General features: G+C 36.3%; 2 protein-coding genes and 1 non-coding gene across 3 annotated transcripts; 1 reads left to right on the top strand and 2 right to left on the bottom strand.

Annotated features, from left to right (window-relative positions):
- Nucleotides 1–3,916: 3,916 nt before the first annotated feature.
- LOC127801339 (pentatricopeptide repeat-containing protein At4g18520, chloroplastic) lies at nucleotides 3,917–6,024 on the bottom strand. The gene has a single exon (XM_052336355.1). The coding sequence runs from the start codon at nucleotides 5,855–5,857 to the stop codon at nucleotides 3,998–4,000; it is 1,860 nt and encodes a 619-aa protein (XP_052192315.1). The 5' UTR covers nucleotides 5,858–6,024; the 3' UTR covers nucleotides 3,917–3,997.
- Nucleotides 6,025–11,945: 5,921 nt separating this feature from the next.
- Nucleotides 11,946–13,795, bottom strand: LOC127798771 (uncharacterized). Its single transcript, XM_052332405.1, has 2 exons — nucleotides 12,695–13,795; nucleotides 11,946–12,545 (listed from the first exon to the last, which is right to left on the bottom strand). The coding sequence occupies exons 1-2, from the start codon at nucleotides 13,793–13,795 to the stop codon at nucleotides 11,946–11,948; spliced, it is 1,701 nt and encodes a 566-aa protein (XP_052188365.1).
- An 88-nt stretch (nucleotides 13,796–13,883) lies between these two features.
- On the top strand, nucleotides 13,884–13,990 carry LOC127793612 (small nucleolar RNA R71). Its single transcript, XR_008021453.1, has one exon. It is a non-coding gene; the product is annotated as a small nucleolar RNA R71 (small nucleolar RNA).
- Nucleotides 13,991–14,247: the final 257 nt, after the last annotated feature.

Below are 14,247 nucleotides of genomic sequence, written 5' to 3'. Positions count from 1 at the left end.
TATATCAAGCGATGATCATATTACCTTTATGCATCGCCAGGCCTTTTGTACTACAATTTACCTAACTGGTGGCTTCGCAAGAAGAGATCTCTCTATCGCATAGAGAATCTTATCATGTGTGAGGACTATCCTCAAGATGATCTCCTAGTCATAGAAATTAGTCCCGTTGAAGGTATTATTACTAGGGGTGTGCAAAAAAACCGTCAAATCGCGGAAACCGCCCGCACCAAACCGCACCGCACCAAACCGTGCGGTTTTTTGGGGGTGCAGTTTGGCACGGTTTGAGAAATTCTCAAACCGTGCGGTTTGCGGTTTGTGGTTTTTTTGGTTTGGTTAAAACCAAATCGGCCAAGTAGTATATTAATAAAAAAATTAAAAATATCTAATAATTTAAAAATTAAAAAAATAAATTAAAAATATATATTTTCTTAACCATGAATTATATTGTGGATTTTTGTATTATTTTTATATTATGAGCATGTGGTTATGTTATAGATTTAAAACTTTTAAATTTGCATTTTTTATTAGATAGTAACTTATTTTAGTTTTAAACTCCAAGATACTATAAAAATTTAAAAATTATGATTTTATGCATTGATTTTTATGTTTTAATTAAAAATTTATAAGTTAGTGAAGGAAACACCAAATGAAACAATAAAGAAGCATCAAACCGCGGAAACCGCACCAAACCGCACCGCAAATGCGGTGCGGTCTGGTGCGGTTTGTGCACACCAAACCAGACCGCGTGGTTTGGTTTAATGCCAAACCGCACATGCGGTTTGGCTTATTAAATCCTTCCCAAACCGCCCAAACCGCACCGTGCACACCCCTAATTATTACCCTCGAGTATCGATCCTATCGACATGTTTCCACACATTCTGGATCAACAACCAAATATAGAGATATTATTACAATCATATTGAATTACGAAATCATAAATTACAAGAAGTAACATTTTATGATTACTCCCACTATTTTCTACGAGTTCGCTACCCTCAAGATATACCTTAGGAAATCCCATCGGAAGATTTCCTAGAGGGCTAGGATCCCATCTCCCCTCACACAACCTTGAGTGACTCAACAAATTGTGCTAGGATCGATTAGGTAGGTATTTGCTACCAATTGCATCTCCATGTAACTCCTAGATTCATTGGGTTGACAACTCCTTGTCAAGCACATCTTATGTGACTCCCAATCTTTGCCTCTATACTCAGTAAGGCCTTAAGTGACTCAACAAACCCCACTTTTCTAGTTAAGTTGGACCCATCATTCAGGGACATCTCATGGCCTATGAAACATAGGAATCATAGGTGACACATGACCTTGAGTGACTCAACAAATCAAGTGCTAGCTAGAAACCTAATGCTTCATAATGATGGAATGCAAGTTGGCTTAATATTAATGAGGGATTTATTATTTATTATTTATTATTTATTTATTTAGGTCTCATCACATGCAATTAATCAAATTAATAATGCATAATAAATGACTCAAACCGGTGTATGGTATGGATAACTACGGCTAACCCCTCGAGCCATAGAAGGGAAGCTAGCGGGTCAAACCTAGGTGAAGAATCACAACTTGCTTTTCAAGCACATTCTTCAAGCCTTCATGGGTCTTCGAATCTTGTCTTCAAATTGGCTCCATCTCTTGCTCTTCATACAAACTACAACTATCACTACTTTATTCTATTCTACATACATTACATAGAATCAGAAATCTCAACTTACATTCGGGGGGAGTAAGATGAGAAGAGAATGTACATCAGAGTATAAAAGAGGCAGGACACGCAGACCCTATTTCAAAAATCAAATTTACAAGCATTCATTCCCAATATAAAATAAATGGTCGACTCGATTCATACCATACACCCATGCAATCAATCACATTGATACATTCACAATTGTGTTAATTAATTGTCGCATCTATTTCAATCTTAATGAAACGCTTTCAATAAATTGAAAATTTGTATAATTTTGGAAAAACAAAATTGTTTTAATTGTGTTGGGCTTGGGCTCCATCCATTAGTCTAACTAACAAGGCTCAACAGGCCTTGGATCAACCAATGCATGTCAAACATACACTAGCAGCCTAATAATTAATAAATAATCCAATTAACGGCCCCAGCCCATTTTTAATCATAGCTCATAGGTGTCATACACTTATGGTATTAACTATGATGAGACTTTCTCACCTGTCGCGATGTTGAAGTCCATCATGATGATGTTAGCTATAGCTACTATGAGATCTAACAGATGGACGTTAAGATGACTTTTCTGAATGGATTTCTTGAAGAAGAAATCTATATGGAAAAGTCAAGTGGATTTGAGTCCGTCGATTCACGTAAAGTGTGTTTGCTGAAGAAATTAATATATGGTCTGAAGTAAGCATCGAGGAGTTGGAACATTCATTTTGATCATAAGATCAAAGGGTTTGGTTTCTTGAGAAATCCGAATGAACCATGTGTATATAAGAAGGCTAGTGGGAGCAACATTGTATTCATAGTCTTGTATATGGATGATGTTTTAATTATAGGTAACAGTGTGGACATGATGATATTTGCAAAAACCTGGTTGTCTAGAGTATTCTCCATGAAGGATCTGGGAAATACTACCTATATTTTGGGGATTAGAATTTATAGAGATAGAGTCAAGAAATTGATAGATCTCTCCCAAACCATGTATGTAGAAAAGATACTAAAGAGGTTTAGCATGTTAAATTTCAAAAGCGAATAGTTGTCTGTGTGGGTTGGAGTTCATCTCTCTAAGAAGATGCCCCCTAATACTCCTAAAGAGAGGGATCGTATGAGTAAGGTACGTTATGATTTAGCAGTTGGGAGCCTTATGTATGCAATGATATGTACGAGGCTGGATATTGCATACGTTATGAGTGTTGTAAGCTGATATCAGTCCGATCCTAGTGATAGTTACTGGATCACAGTGAAACATATTCTGAAGTACTTGCTAAGGACTAAAGACATGCTACTGATTTATGGAGAGGATGACTTCCATGTGGATTGATTCATTGATTTGGATTTTCAATCGGATGTTGATGATCGCAAATTAACATCTAGTTTTATATATCTCTTGAATGGTGGTGTTGTGAATTAAAAAAATTCTAAGCAGGCAATCACAACGGATTCAACCATTGAAGCCAAATATGTTATGGCATGTGTGCTGATAAGGAAACTGTTTGGATTCAGAAATTTCTTTCGGAGATTGATATGGTTCCGACTATTATGTTTTCAATTCCTTTGTATTGTGATAACAATGGAGCCCACAAGGTACCCCTCCCCCAACAGCAAGCAAGTAATGGGAGTTGTACGTTGCATTAAATGGGTTGCCTTGGGGTGGGCAGCCAAAGGGGATAGCTTCTCCCCCATTGACGCCCCATTAATCCTTTTTCCTCTTCTTCTTCTTCTTCTTGTTGTTTTCTCTTTTTTCGTTTTCCTCTGCTTTTGTGTATAAATGCATATGTGTTACATAAAATCAAATTTGATATTGATTGTTATGTAATGCATGCGACGGGTAAATGGTTAAATCTGGTATTTTCTTTAATATGAGGTAAGATGATGGTAGGGCAAGGAAAGTGGTTTCTGGCGTAAGAGTGTGTGCAATATGAATTGAATTGATTCCAGTTAACTGTTGTTAATTGATGGCAAAGACAGTAGTAATATGTACTGGGCGTCTGTAACAGAGCAACAAGAAATCTCATCTTATGGATAGATTGCAGAAATCTGGACCCCCACATGTTCCCCGTCTTCCTTTCAGTAGGGAGGTGCCTTTGGCCGAATTTCTTTCTTAGCTAAACTATACAACAAACGCTCTGTTTACATGCACAGTTTCTCACAGTGATTGATTGCTGTATGTTCTTTCTGATCCACGTTTGGTCTGCATTCCACAATTTAGTCGATACATCCCGATCTGTGGCCAGCCATCAAAGATCAATTTCATTCAAAGTTTCATCCTAAAAACTGGAGTTTTGTTGTGACGACAGATCAAGTTGAATGCAAGCAATGCTCGGTTGAAGGATCCTTATTCCAGTCGATGTCTCCACATGCTGTTAGAACTGTTGCGCGTATGTAGTCATCCACCGCAACACCCTCTGCTTGCATCCGATACATGAGCTTCAAAGCCTCTTGGCACAACCCATTCTTTGCATAACCCACAATCATAGCCTTCCATGACACCAGATTCCTTTCTGGCAAGCTATCAAAAACTTGGATCGCCTCAGAAATATACCCACATTTCGTATACATGAAAATCAAAGCACTGCCCACAAACACGTTAGAAAAGGCTGGGGTCTTACTCACAGAAGAGTGAATCAATCTCCCTTGCTCTATATTTTCCAATTTAGCGCAAGCCTTCAAAGCAGATGAATAGGTAAAAGGGTTTGGCTCAACACCTTCCCCTAACATTTCTTTCAAGAATTCAAGAGCCTCATACTCATGACCGAGACCAGCACAACCTGAAATCATAGCAGTCCATGAGACGACATCTTTGAAAGCCATTAACTGAAGGACCTTGGATGCTGCAGAGTACTCATTGCACTTGCAATAGAGCCACACGAGGGTGCTTCCTATGTAAATATCACTCTGAGTGAAATTCTTGATTAATTGAGCATGAACTTCCTTTCCCAGCTGCAAACATCTAACCAAGCCGCATGCCTTGAGCACGCTTACCATGGTCAAGTTGTTAACAAATATATTACGTCTACGCATTATTCTGAAGAGACTTATGGCCTGCTCGCCAAGTCCATTGCAAGCATACCCTGCTATAATTGAAGTCCATGTAACAGTATTTCTCTTTCTCATTCCATCGAAGACTTTCCTAGAGTCTGCAATCTCCTGACATTTTGCATACATATCTACCAGAGAAGTCCCAATAAATACATCATTCTTGAAAACCTTCTTAGCCACAGCTGCATGTAGCTGTTTGCCAAACTTGAGTGCCTTCTTATCCCCACAAGCCTTCAGAACACTACACACTGTAAATTCATTTGGGGAAAATCCTTCTAATAGCATTCTTGAGAATAGTGATAAGGCCTCCTCCGTCCACCCGAGCTGTGAGCACACAGAAATCATTGTTGTCCAACTAACTACATCGTGATTTGGCATCGTATCAAATGCACAAACTGCACTTAACAAGTCACCACATCGTGCATAAAAATAGACAATGGCACTATCTACAACTAAATTACTTGAATTACCTTTTATTATACAGGCATGAACTTGTTGCCCAAGCCTATAATCCAATCTCCTACTGCATAAATTTAGAAGACACACGAAAGTCTTACAATTTGCGCGTACCCCGCTTCCAATAAATTCCTTATAGAACCATAATGCTTCATCATTTAGCCCAAATCTCAAATACCCGTTTAGAATAGCAGTCCAAGAAACAACATTACGCACAGACATTTCATCGAACAGTTTACATGCACAAACCAAATCTCCGAATCTCAAATAGGCACTGATCAAATTATTATCCACATATGTTACTGAGCTCGTGAAACACTTTAAGGCAATTGCATGTAACTTTCTGACTTCCTCAACCGAATAACATGACTGAAGCCGGGATGCCAGAACATTGGGATGGACCAACTGATTGATCAATGGATTACTAGAGAACCCGGTTTGTGCCTCTTCTTGGGAGTTAAGGAGATCAGAAAAATGGGTAGTTGATGGTGGATTTACCCATGAAAAAGAACCAAGGTTTTGGGGGAAATCACGACGAAAGTTCTTTGTAACTGTTGTCTTGAAGTTCTTTCGTTGGGTTGATGATCTGGGTGGTTGAATATCAGGACGAGGAGGAGGCAGAAACAGAGTGACTTGAGGAATGACGATCGTTGGCGAGGGCATTTCACTCACTCTGGTCGGAGACTCCCTTGGGAATTGTCAGTTTGGTTCTGGTGATGGTCGTTGGCCAATATACGAACTGAAGATTGACAGTTCAGTTCTGAGACTATTGCCAACGCCACGTACGGTCCTTCTCTCTGAATTTACGCCCCGTCCAGTTCTGCCCTTAACCAATGTCTTAAAAATGGGACTGGATATTGGACTGGATATTGAACTCGGCTATTAATTAGGTCATAAGTTAATTGGTCCGATTGATTAAATGGGAATGATTTGATCGAATGATGTCATATATATATATTTTATAATTAAATAATATATATATTAAATATATTTTTTAAATACTAGCATTCTGTATATTATTATGAGAAATATTATTATTAATTAATAAATAACTAATATTTTATATATAATTACTATCTATGTTATTAAAGAAATTGTTGTTGTCAAAATACAACAATCTATTTTTTTTTACGTAGGAGAATGTAAGGTGCGTGGTTGACTATGGGAGTTTCTAAAGACTTGCGAATTTTTGAGATTCTGAGAGTCAAGTGTCCCGAGAGTCTTGTTGCCAAGGTGCGATAAGAGTAGAATCTCGTCTCCAACGTGCACGTGTGCTGAGGGTCTCGTGACCAAGGTGAGCTGAGGGTCTCGTCACTGAGGCGCACTGAGGGTCTAATGATCTGGTCGCCCAAGATAACCGAGTGGGCTTGGATGACCAAGTAGTCTTGGATAACCGAGTGGCCCTCATAACTGAGTGGTCTTAGATAACTGGGTGGCCTTAGATAATCGAGTGGCCTTCCATAACCGAGTGACCTGCAAAACGAGAGCAATGTTAGGGTGCGGGTGGGGGTCCTCGCGCAAACCCTCCGATGCCTAAGTTAGTTCTCGAGAGCCAAAAATATAGAATTGTGTTGAGAAGCCCAAAAGTGCGTACCTTGTGATGAAAGCATGGTCTCCTATTTATAGCGGAGGAGAGAGAGGAGACGTGCGACAATCAGGGCGAGAATCTCACCGCCCGTTTCGATGATTTCGCAGCCTATCTAAGAGGGAAAAGAAGAGAGATTGGCCCAAGCCCACTCGACTATGACTGAGTGGGGGGTCACTCGGTCATGCCTTATTTTGCCCATTTCCTCGGTTCAATTTTGAGTGGTTCCCATACCTCAACTTCATGCCCGATTTACACATTGATTAAGCTCGAATCTCTTAAAACTCAAAACATGAAAGTTGTAGATAATTCTCTTATCTTTTTCATAGGACTTTGAATCAGCTCAATCGAAACTCGTATGAGAAAGTTATGCCCAAAAAACCAAAGCAGTATAGTACCTACTCAGCATAATCGAGTGGGTCCTCCCCACTTGGTCTCGGCTCAACCTCTTGCTCTTTCAGCTTGTTTCCTTGATCTCCTACAACCCGTTGGACCTTTGGGCTTCATGTCCATGTCTCGCGACTCTTTTAGGTCTTGTAATTATCTAAGTTTGCAGGGTATATCAGAATTAATTAATAATTAAAAATTTAAAAGTGAGTGAGGGCAGTGAAAAAATCGGGGTAAACCCAGTTCTCGGTTCACCGGTCCGACCGCATTTTGACCGATTTTGACTTGGTTGAAAGCCATCAATTTTTTTAAGTCAAATCAGATTGAATAAGCCACTGGTTCTACGATTAAACCGACCCGTCCAGTCCGATTTTTAAAACATTGCCCTTGACCAAATGATGGATCTAAAACACACACACACACACACATATATATATATATAAGAGGGAAAGAGAGAGAGAGAATTAAAATGTTTCAGTGTAATTTATAACTATATTCTAAAAATTAAAGAATATTCTTACCTTTAAAAATATTACAATGTTAAATATTTCTCCTTTTCTATTTATTCTCAAGTTTAAAATAAAATCAAAGAAAACAAAAAATATCTATTGTTTTATTTTTATTTTTTTGCATAAACACCCCCAAAAATGTATCAACCATCCTTCTATTTTTAAAAGATAAAATATAGGCCTCCTTGACTCTTGAAAACTCACAACAGTTTAGTTTACCCTGTAATTCCTTAACACTTTTTAACTTTTGTGAAATTTTAGAAATACTCTTATTCTATCTTCTTTGTAAATTACAAAAGAAAGATGGGCCTAGGGTGGTTAGAAAACTTAGCAAGTGATGGTTGGTCACAATTGCCAATCACCGCCATGGACTTCACTAAAGTTCATTACGGTGGGTAGGTTGATGATCAAATCTAGAGATTTGGCAATCAAACCTAGATATTGGGTTTTATCATCGAAAACCCTACTTAGCCCAGAAAGAAGAAAAAGAAGAAATGCCCAATATATTGAATCTCATAATACCATCGAATAAAAAAAAATCCCTTATCTTCAAAAGAAATTGTCCGATGATTTGTAAATAATTGCATAAGACTTGCAAATAATTGCAACTTAGACAAGTAAATTAAGTATGTTTGTCTCAATTAGTAGAGTCCAGCTAAAAATCATTTGCTAATCCAAATAACTAAGAGCTCAAAACAAACACAAATGAAAAACATGCTACGAAATACACACACACATATACATATATATATATATATATACATAGCACTTCAAATAACTATATCAACATTAGTTTGAAGTAGAAACATGGAATCATTGAATTGGCAGACCAAAGTTTAGCTTGAAGATAGATAGAATTGAAAAAAAAAAAATACACCTACAAAATAAAAAAAAGGATAATAATAGTAGAAATAAACAATAGTGAGATAAGAGGCCAACAATGGTAGTGCTATTGTCCACGTATGGTGGAGGCCATGGCGACAAAGGCATGTGAGGGAGTGTAATACCCGGTATTATATGGTATTGAAAAATAAATAATTTTGATTATTTTGAAAGAACCTCAGGTGGTCTGGGAAGCCGAATGGTCAATTTCGAGAAATTAATTAATAAAATTATCGAGTTGACGGCAGGGAGTGTCTTGAGACTTGGATGTCCAGGGAAGAGAGCAAGAGATTGGTGAGCGTCTCGAGATGAGGATAATGACGCTGGAAGCAGTCCGATCGGGAATAATTTTTGGAATAAATTCTGTATAAGCCCGAGTGGGTGTCAATATCGAATGGTCATAGAGGACTTCCGAGAAGCTGAGGGGACCTAGGGGTGGTTTGATTTTGTGAGTAAGACAACCCTGAAGTGTTTTCGGGTCGAATAGAGGTCTCATGCAGGTGCAGGGACAAAATCAATATTCCCGAGTAAGTGTCGATAATTAATTTTGGGAAAATCAAGAATTTAAGTGGCTTGATGTAATTAATTAAGGTCTTGGAGGACCCAAGTGCTATTATTAAAAATTCATACGTAGAATTAATGAGAATAAGTGGGGCAAATGTGTAATTAGCATATATATATATATATATGTACTCGTGGATTGCTGCCCAAGCTTTCTATAGTACTGATCACCCTAAAATATACCGCAAGTGTACGGGTCGAACAAGTAATATAATAGTAAGTAAGAATATTGTTCCCACGAGGAAAGATTTTCAATACCAAATTTATAAACTTTCTTTATTATTTAGATAATAAAAATTTCAGATTTAATAAAGAACAGAAAAAATAAATTAATTAGATTAACAAAATAAAATTGATTTGGAATGAAATTTGAATCAAGAAATCAATGGATTTTAATAACTAAGGCTCATGTATGAACCTAGCTATGCAATGCAAATAATAGATTTTTATGGGAATGAATTGGTCAATTGAGTATGTGACGGCGAAATCTCCTAATGCATTCGTTATCTTATTTCTAGGTTATAACGAGTCTATCTTCATTTAATAATTTCCTATATTTCTATGAAAGTTTAATTAAATGAAAATGCATTACAAATTGTGAAATTCCTAACGTATCGCTAAAAGCCGCACAAAGAAACTGAATTCTATTTCTAGTCGGTTTTACTTTATGGTGTATGGTACCTATGATGCAATCTCCAAACTATCTCACTTCGGTCTCAAGATTAGGCATCAAATCATGTAAATAGTGACCAATTATTTACAAGCATTAAATTTAATACCACACAACTCAACATAACCCAAATTATTCAATCATATAAAATTATAAAAAATGCATCATCATAGTTTCAGCCAATACATAGCCTTAGTTCAACAAATTAATTCATGGCAAAATTAATTAAAATCCAAAATAACAATGAAAGCATAAAGGAATTAATTAAATCAAGAAGAAGAGAAAATTCCCTAGCCCAGATCTAAAATAGATCTGAGTGCTGGATGTACATTGCTCGCATCTGTTGCGCCTACTGTTGTTGCGTCCCTCTTCAATCTTCCCTTGCGCAAGCCCTTAATTCCCTTCTGTTCACTGCTTTGCCAAATTTCTCTTCACTGTGCCGCTGCCTTCAATTGCCTTGAGTCCACCGCTCCTTGATTCTCTGCCAAATCCCAATCCTCCTTTATGTTATTATTATATATATGCAGGGCATGGAGTGGAGTTCCAATTGCATTGCAATTGGACTCCATTTATTATATTAATAAATTATTATATGCACCCACTTAACTCACGCACGCCACTTCACACACACACACACAAATATATATATATATAATATAATAAAATATATATTATATATAAAAAATATAATAGATAATATAATATTTAATATACTTTTAATTATATTAATTTTAATTATTTATAATATTTATTTTTTATTTATATTGTAATATTAATTTATAGTATTAACTTTATAATATCTTTTTATTTTTTTATTTTTATTTTTATTTATTTTTTTCAACCTAAACACAAAGTAACATTTATGTAAAATAACAAAAAATACTAAAAATTAAATATATATAAAAGAAACTTAAAATATTAGATAATTATAGATAAAACACATATAAAATACTTAAAACACTACTCAATTATGACCAATAAATGTGTAAATAAATTCCCACATCAAATACCCCAAAACTTGAATTAGTGCTTATCCTCAAACGAAGAAAATAAATTCTATACTCAAACACAAAACTTATGATTGGAATCATTCATCACATTCAAATCCTTTGTTATGCCCACATTTAAATCCTCAATTTAAAATATAACAATAGCAAATAAAAGAAACTAAGCATACTTACGTTCCTCAGTTCAAGAATCCATACAAAATTCTAAGCTCAATTATGTTTTGTCATGTAACCCGCACGATTGAATAGTGCAACAACCATTCTTGCAACCATCCCTTCTCACTACTACAAACAAAGGTAGCAAAGTAGGGTTCTTTTTTTTTCTTTTTTCTTCTTTTTCTCTTTTTCTTGCTTTGTTTCCTTTTTTTTTTTTTTGCTAATTGAACGAGTGCATTTTATGCTCCATCTCGTTTTTTTTTTTTTTTTACTGAACGAGTGCATTTTATACTCCATCTCGCTCAACATTATTCACCCTATTTACTTAAACCCTGTTTAGGCCTAGCTCAGAAGGAATAATCACAAGAAAAGCATTGCATTTATCTTTCATGCATAGTCACACAACTCACACAACTTCACAAAGAACATGTACTTCAATAATCTTATAACCCAAATATACTTAATCTTGCTTTATAAGATATTGCTTATTCCAAATTAAAGACTCAATGTTAAACACAATAAAGAACCCAAATGTAAATCATGATTCCAAATAACAAGTTCTACTTATTTTATCTTTCACAAAATTTTCTAGTTTAGGGGTTGGCCAAATATACACTTGATATAAGTTTTGCAAAAAATTTTAATATCAAAAACACCCAAACAAAACAAATAGCATATATTAAAAATTAATAATTCAACACCCCCAAACTTATTTAACACATTGTCCTCAATGTGAAAGACAAAGAAAAAGTAGAATGAAAAATGAATACTCCCCTGGCCACATAATTGAGCGTTACGAATACCCATGCCAGTTCAAATTGAATCAACTTTATTTTCTTTTCTTTTGAACCTGCACAACATCACAAGTATGGGTTATTGGCCATATTTATTCAACAAACTAAAATGAAATAATAGAAACAAAAAGGAAAAAGAGTTTGGGTTGCCTCCCAAGAAGCGATTGTTTATAGTCATTAGCTTGACTAAGTTTTCATCTTCACGGAGGCTTGAATCCTTCTTCTGTCAAAATTTTGTGCATGTCGGTTGATGGACTTATCCCTTGAATGTTAACAACTTTCCATCCAATCCCCTTCTTTTGCTCTCTAAGTACCCTTATTAATTTTTCCTTTTCACAACTTGGTGGTTTGGCTTTTGAAGAAGGAGAAGAAACATCCAAAAGTAGCAAGTTGTCTCTTTTGGATGGATAACCTTTTTGTTTTTTCTCCAAATAGCCCATGGCCCCAGCTTTGTTTTTGGCATTTAAAATTTGTTCCTGCTCATCAAAAAAATTAGCAATGCAATTTTCTATAGGCTCATCTAATCTCTCTGCTAAATCATCAATGTCATCTATCCTTAATACTTCTTTTTCATTGCCATTAGAATGTTTCGTAGCCTTAAACACATTAAAAGTAACTGTCTCATCATAAATTCTAAGGCTAAGTGTTCCTTGTTGAACATTAATCAAAGCTCTCCCTGTGGCAAGAAAATGTCTCCCTAAAATTAGGGGCATATCATAATCTTCTTCCATGTCCAAAACAATGAAGTCAACAAGAAAAATAAATTTATCTACTTTTACCAAAATGTCTTCCACTACTCCCTGTGGATATTTGATACTTCTATCAGCTAATTGAAGAGAAATAGTGGTGGGTGTTGGTTCTTTTAGTCCAAGCTTCCTGAAAACAGAAAAAGACATCAAATTAATACTTACACCAAGGTCACATAAAACTTTATCAAAATTAATTTCACCAACAGTGCAAGGAATAGAAAAGCTCCCTGGATCCATGAGTTTCGGAGGCAATTTGTTTGAATCATGGCACTGCATTCTTTAGTTAAGGCAATAGTCTTATAATCCTCTAGCTTTCTCTTGTTTGACATAATTTCTTTCAAAAATTTTGCATAAGCAGGAATCTGCGCTAAAGCATCTGCAAATGGAATGTTAATGCGCAATTGCTTAAAAACTTCAAGAAAATTTTCAAACTGTTTGTCAACCTTATTCTGTTTAAGCCTTTGAGGAAAAGGGATAGGAGGAACATAAGGTTTAACAAGTGGTGTTAGAGATGGTATCTCATTCTTCTCATTCTCATCACTAATCTCAACATTATTCTTTTTATCAATATCACCTGTAACATGTTCGCTACTTACCTCACCAAGTTGCTTACCACTTCTCAATGTCACTGCCTTGACTTCCTCTCTTGGATTCACCTCAGTTTTGCTGGGCAACTTACCTTGATCTCTTGAATTTATAGCATTTGAGATCTGCCCTAATTGAACTTCCAAATTTCTGTTGAAATTGGCCATCTGGTCTACTTTTTCCTCCAACTTTTCAAATCTATTTGCAGTGGCATTAGCTAACTTTTCAATTGCCAACTCCCAAGATGGCTTGCTTTCTGGTTGTTGTTGCATCACTCCTTGAGGTCTTGGTTGAAAACCAGGAGGATTGTTAGGCCTAGAATTGCTACTGCTACCCTGATCCCTCCAGGAAAAATTGGGGTGATTTCTCCAACCTGCATTATAGCTATTAGAATATGGGTTATTTTGCTGGTTTTGCATGTTATAATTTGAAATATACTGAGCTTGCTCAACCTGCATACAATCAGAACCCAAGTGAGAATTCTCATACCAATCACAATTACTGGCAGAATTGGAATTAGAATAAACAGCATTGCCATTCCCCAACTTACCAAAAATTTTTACAAGATTGTCTACCTTGGCGTTTAACATATTGATGCCATCAACTTCATACATACCTGAGGCTTTCTTAGGCATACCTCTCTCAGTAGACCATTGATAATTGTTGGAAGCCATTTCTTCAAGTAGCTCATATGCATCCTCTGTAGACTTACCCATTAGTGCACCCCCTGCGGCAGCGTCTATAGTGATTCTAACTTAATGAGATAGACCATTATAGAATGTCTGCACAATTAACCAATCAGGCAGACCATGGTGTGGACACCGTCTTTGCAATTCCTTAGACCTTTCCCATGCCTCATACAAAGATTCACCATCAAATTGAACAAAACTAGTAATATCATTCCTGAGTTTAGCAGTCTTACCTGGTGGAAAATACTTACTCAAGAATGCTTGTGATACGGTTGCCCATGTGGTAAATGAATTTGGAGCTTTGGAATTTAACCACACCTTAGCTTTATCTCTCAACGAAAAAGGAAACAGCCTTAGTCTGATTGCATCCTTACTAACGCCATTCATTTTGATGGTGTCGCATATCTCTAAAAAGTTTGCTAAGTGCACATTAGGATCTTCAGCTGGATTTCCACCAAATTGCCCCTGCTGAACCATCT

The sequence above is a fragment of the Diospyros lotus genome, chromosome 1 (genome assembly GCF_014633365.1).
Source record: "Diospyros lotus cultivar Yz01 chromosome 1, ASM1463336v1, whole genome shotgun sequence".
Classification (NCBI taxonomy): Eukaryota; Viridiplantae; Streptophyta; class Magnoliopsida; order Ericales; family Ebenaceae; genus Diospyros; species Diospyros lotus.
The sequence above is the reverse complement of the archived record's forward strand: the minus strand, read 5'-3'. Positions and strand labels throughout refer to the sequence as shown.

Coding starts and splice junctions, on each gene's coding strand:
- LOC127798771 (XM_052332405.1), bottom strand. CDS start 13,795: ATGGGTAAGTCTACAGAGGATGCATATGAGCTACTTGAAGAAATGGCT. Junction 12,546..12,694: donor TTCTATTCCTTGCACTGTTG/GTGAAATTAATT, acceptor AAATATCCACAG/GGAGTAGTGGAAGACATTTT.
- LOC127801339 (XM_052336355.1), bottom strand. CDS start 5,857: ATGCCCTCGCCAACGATCGTCATTCCTCAAGTCACTCTGTTTCTGCCT.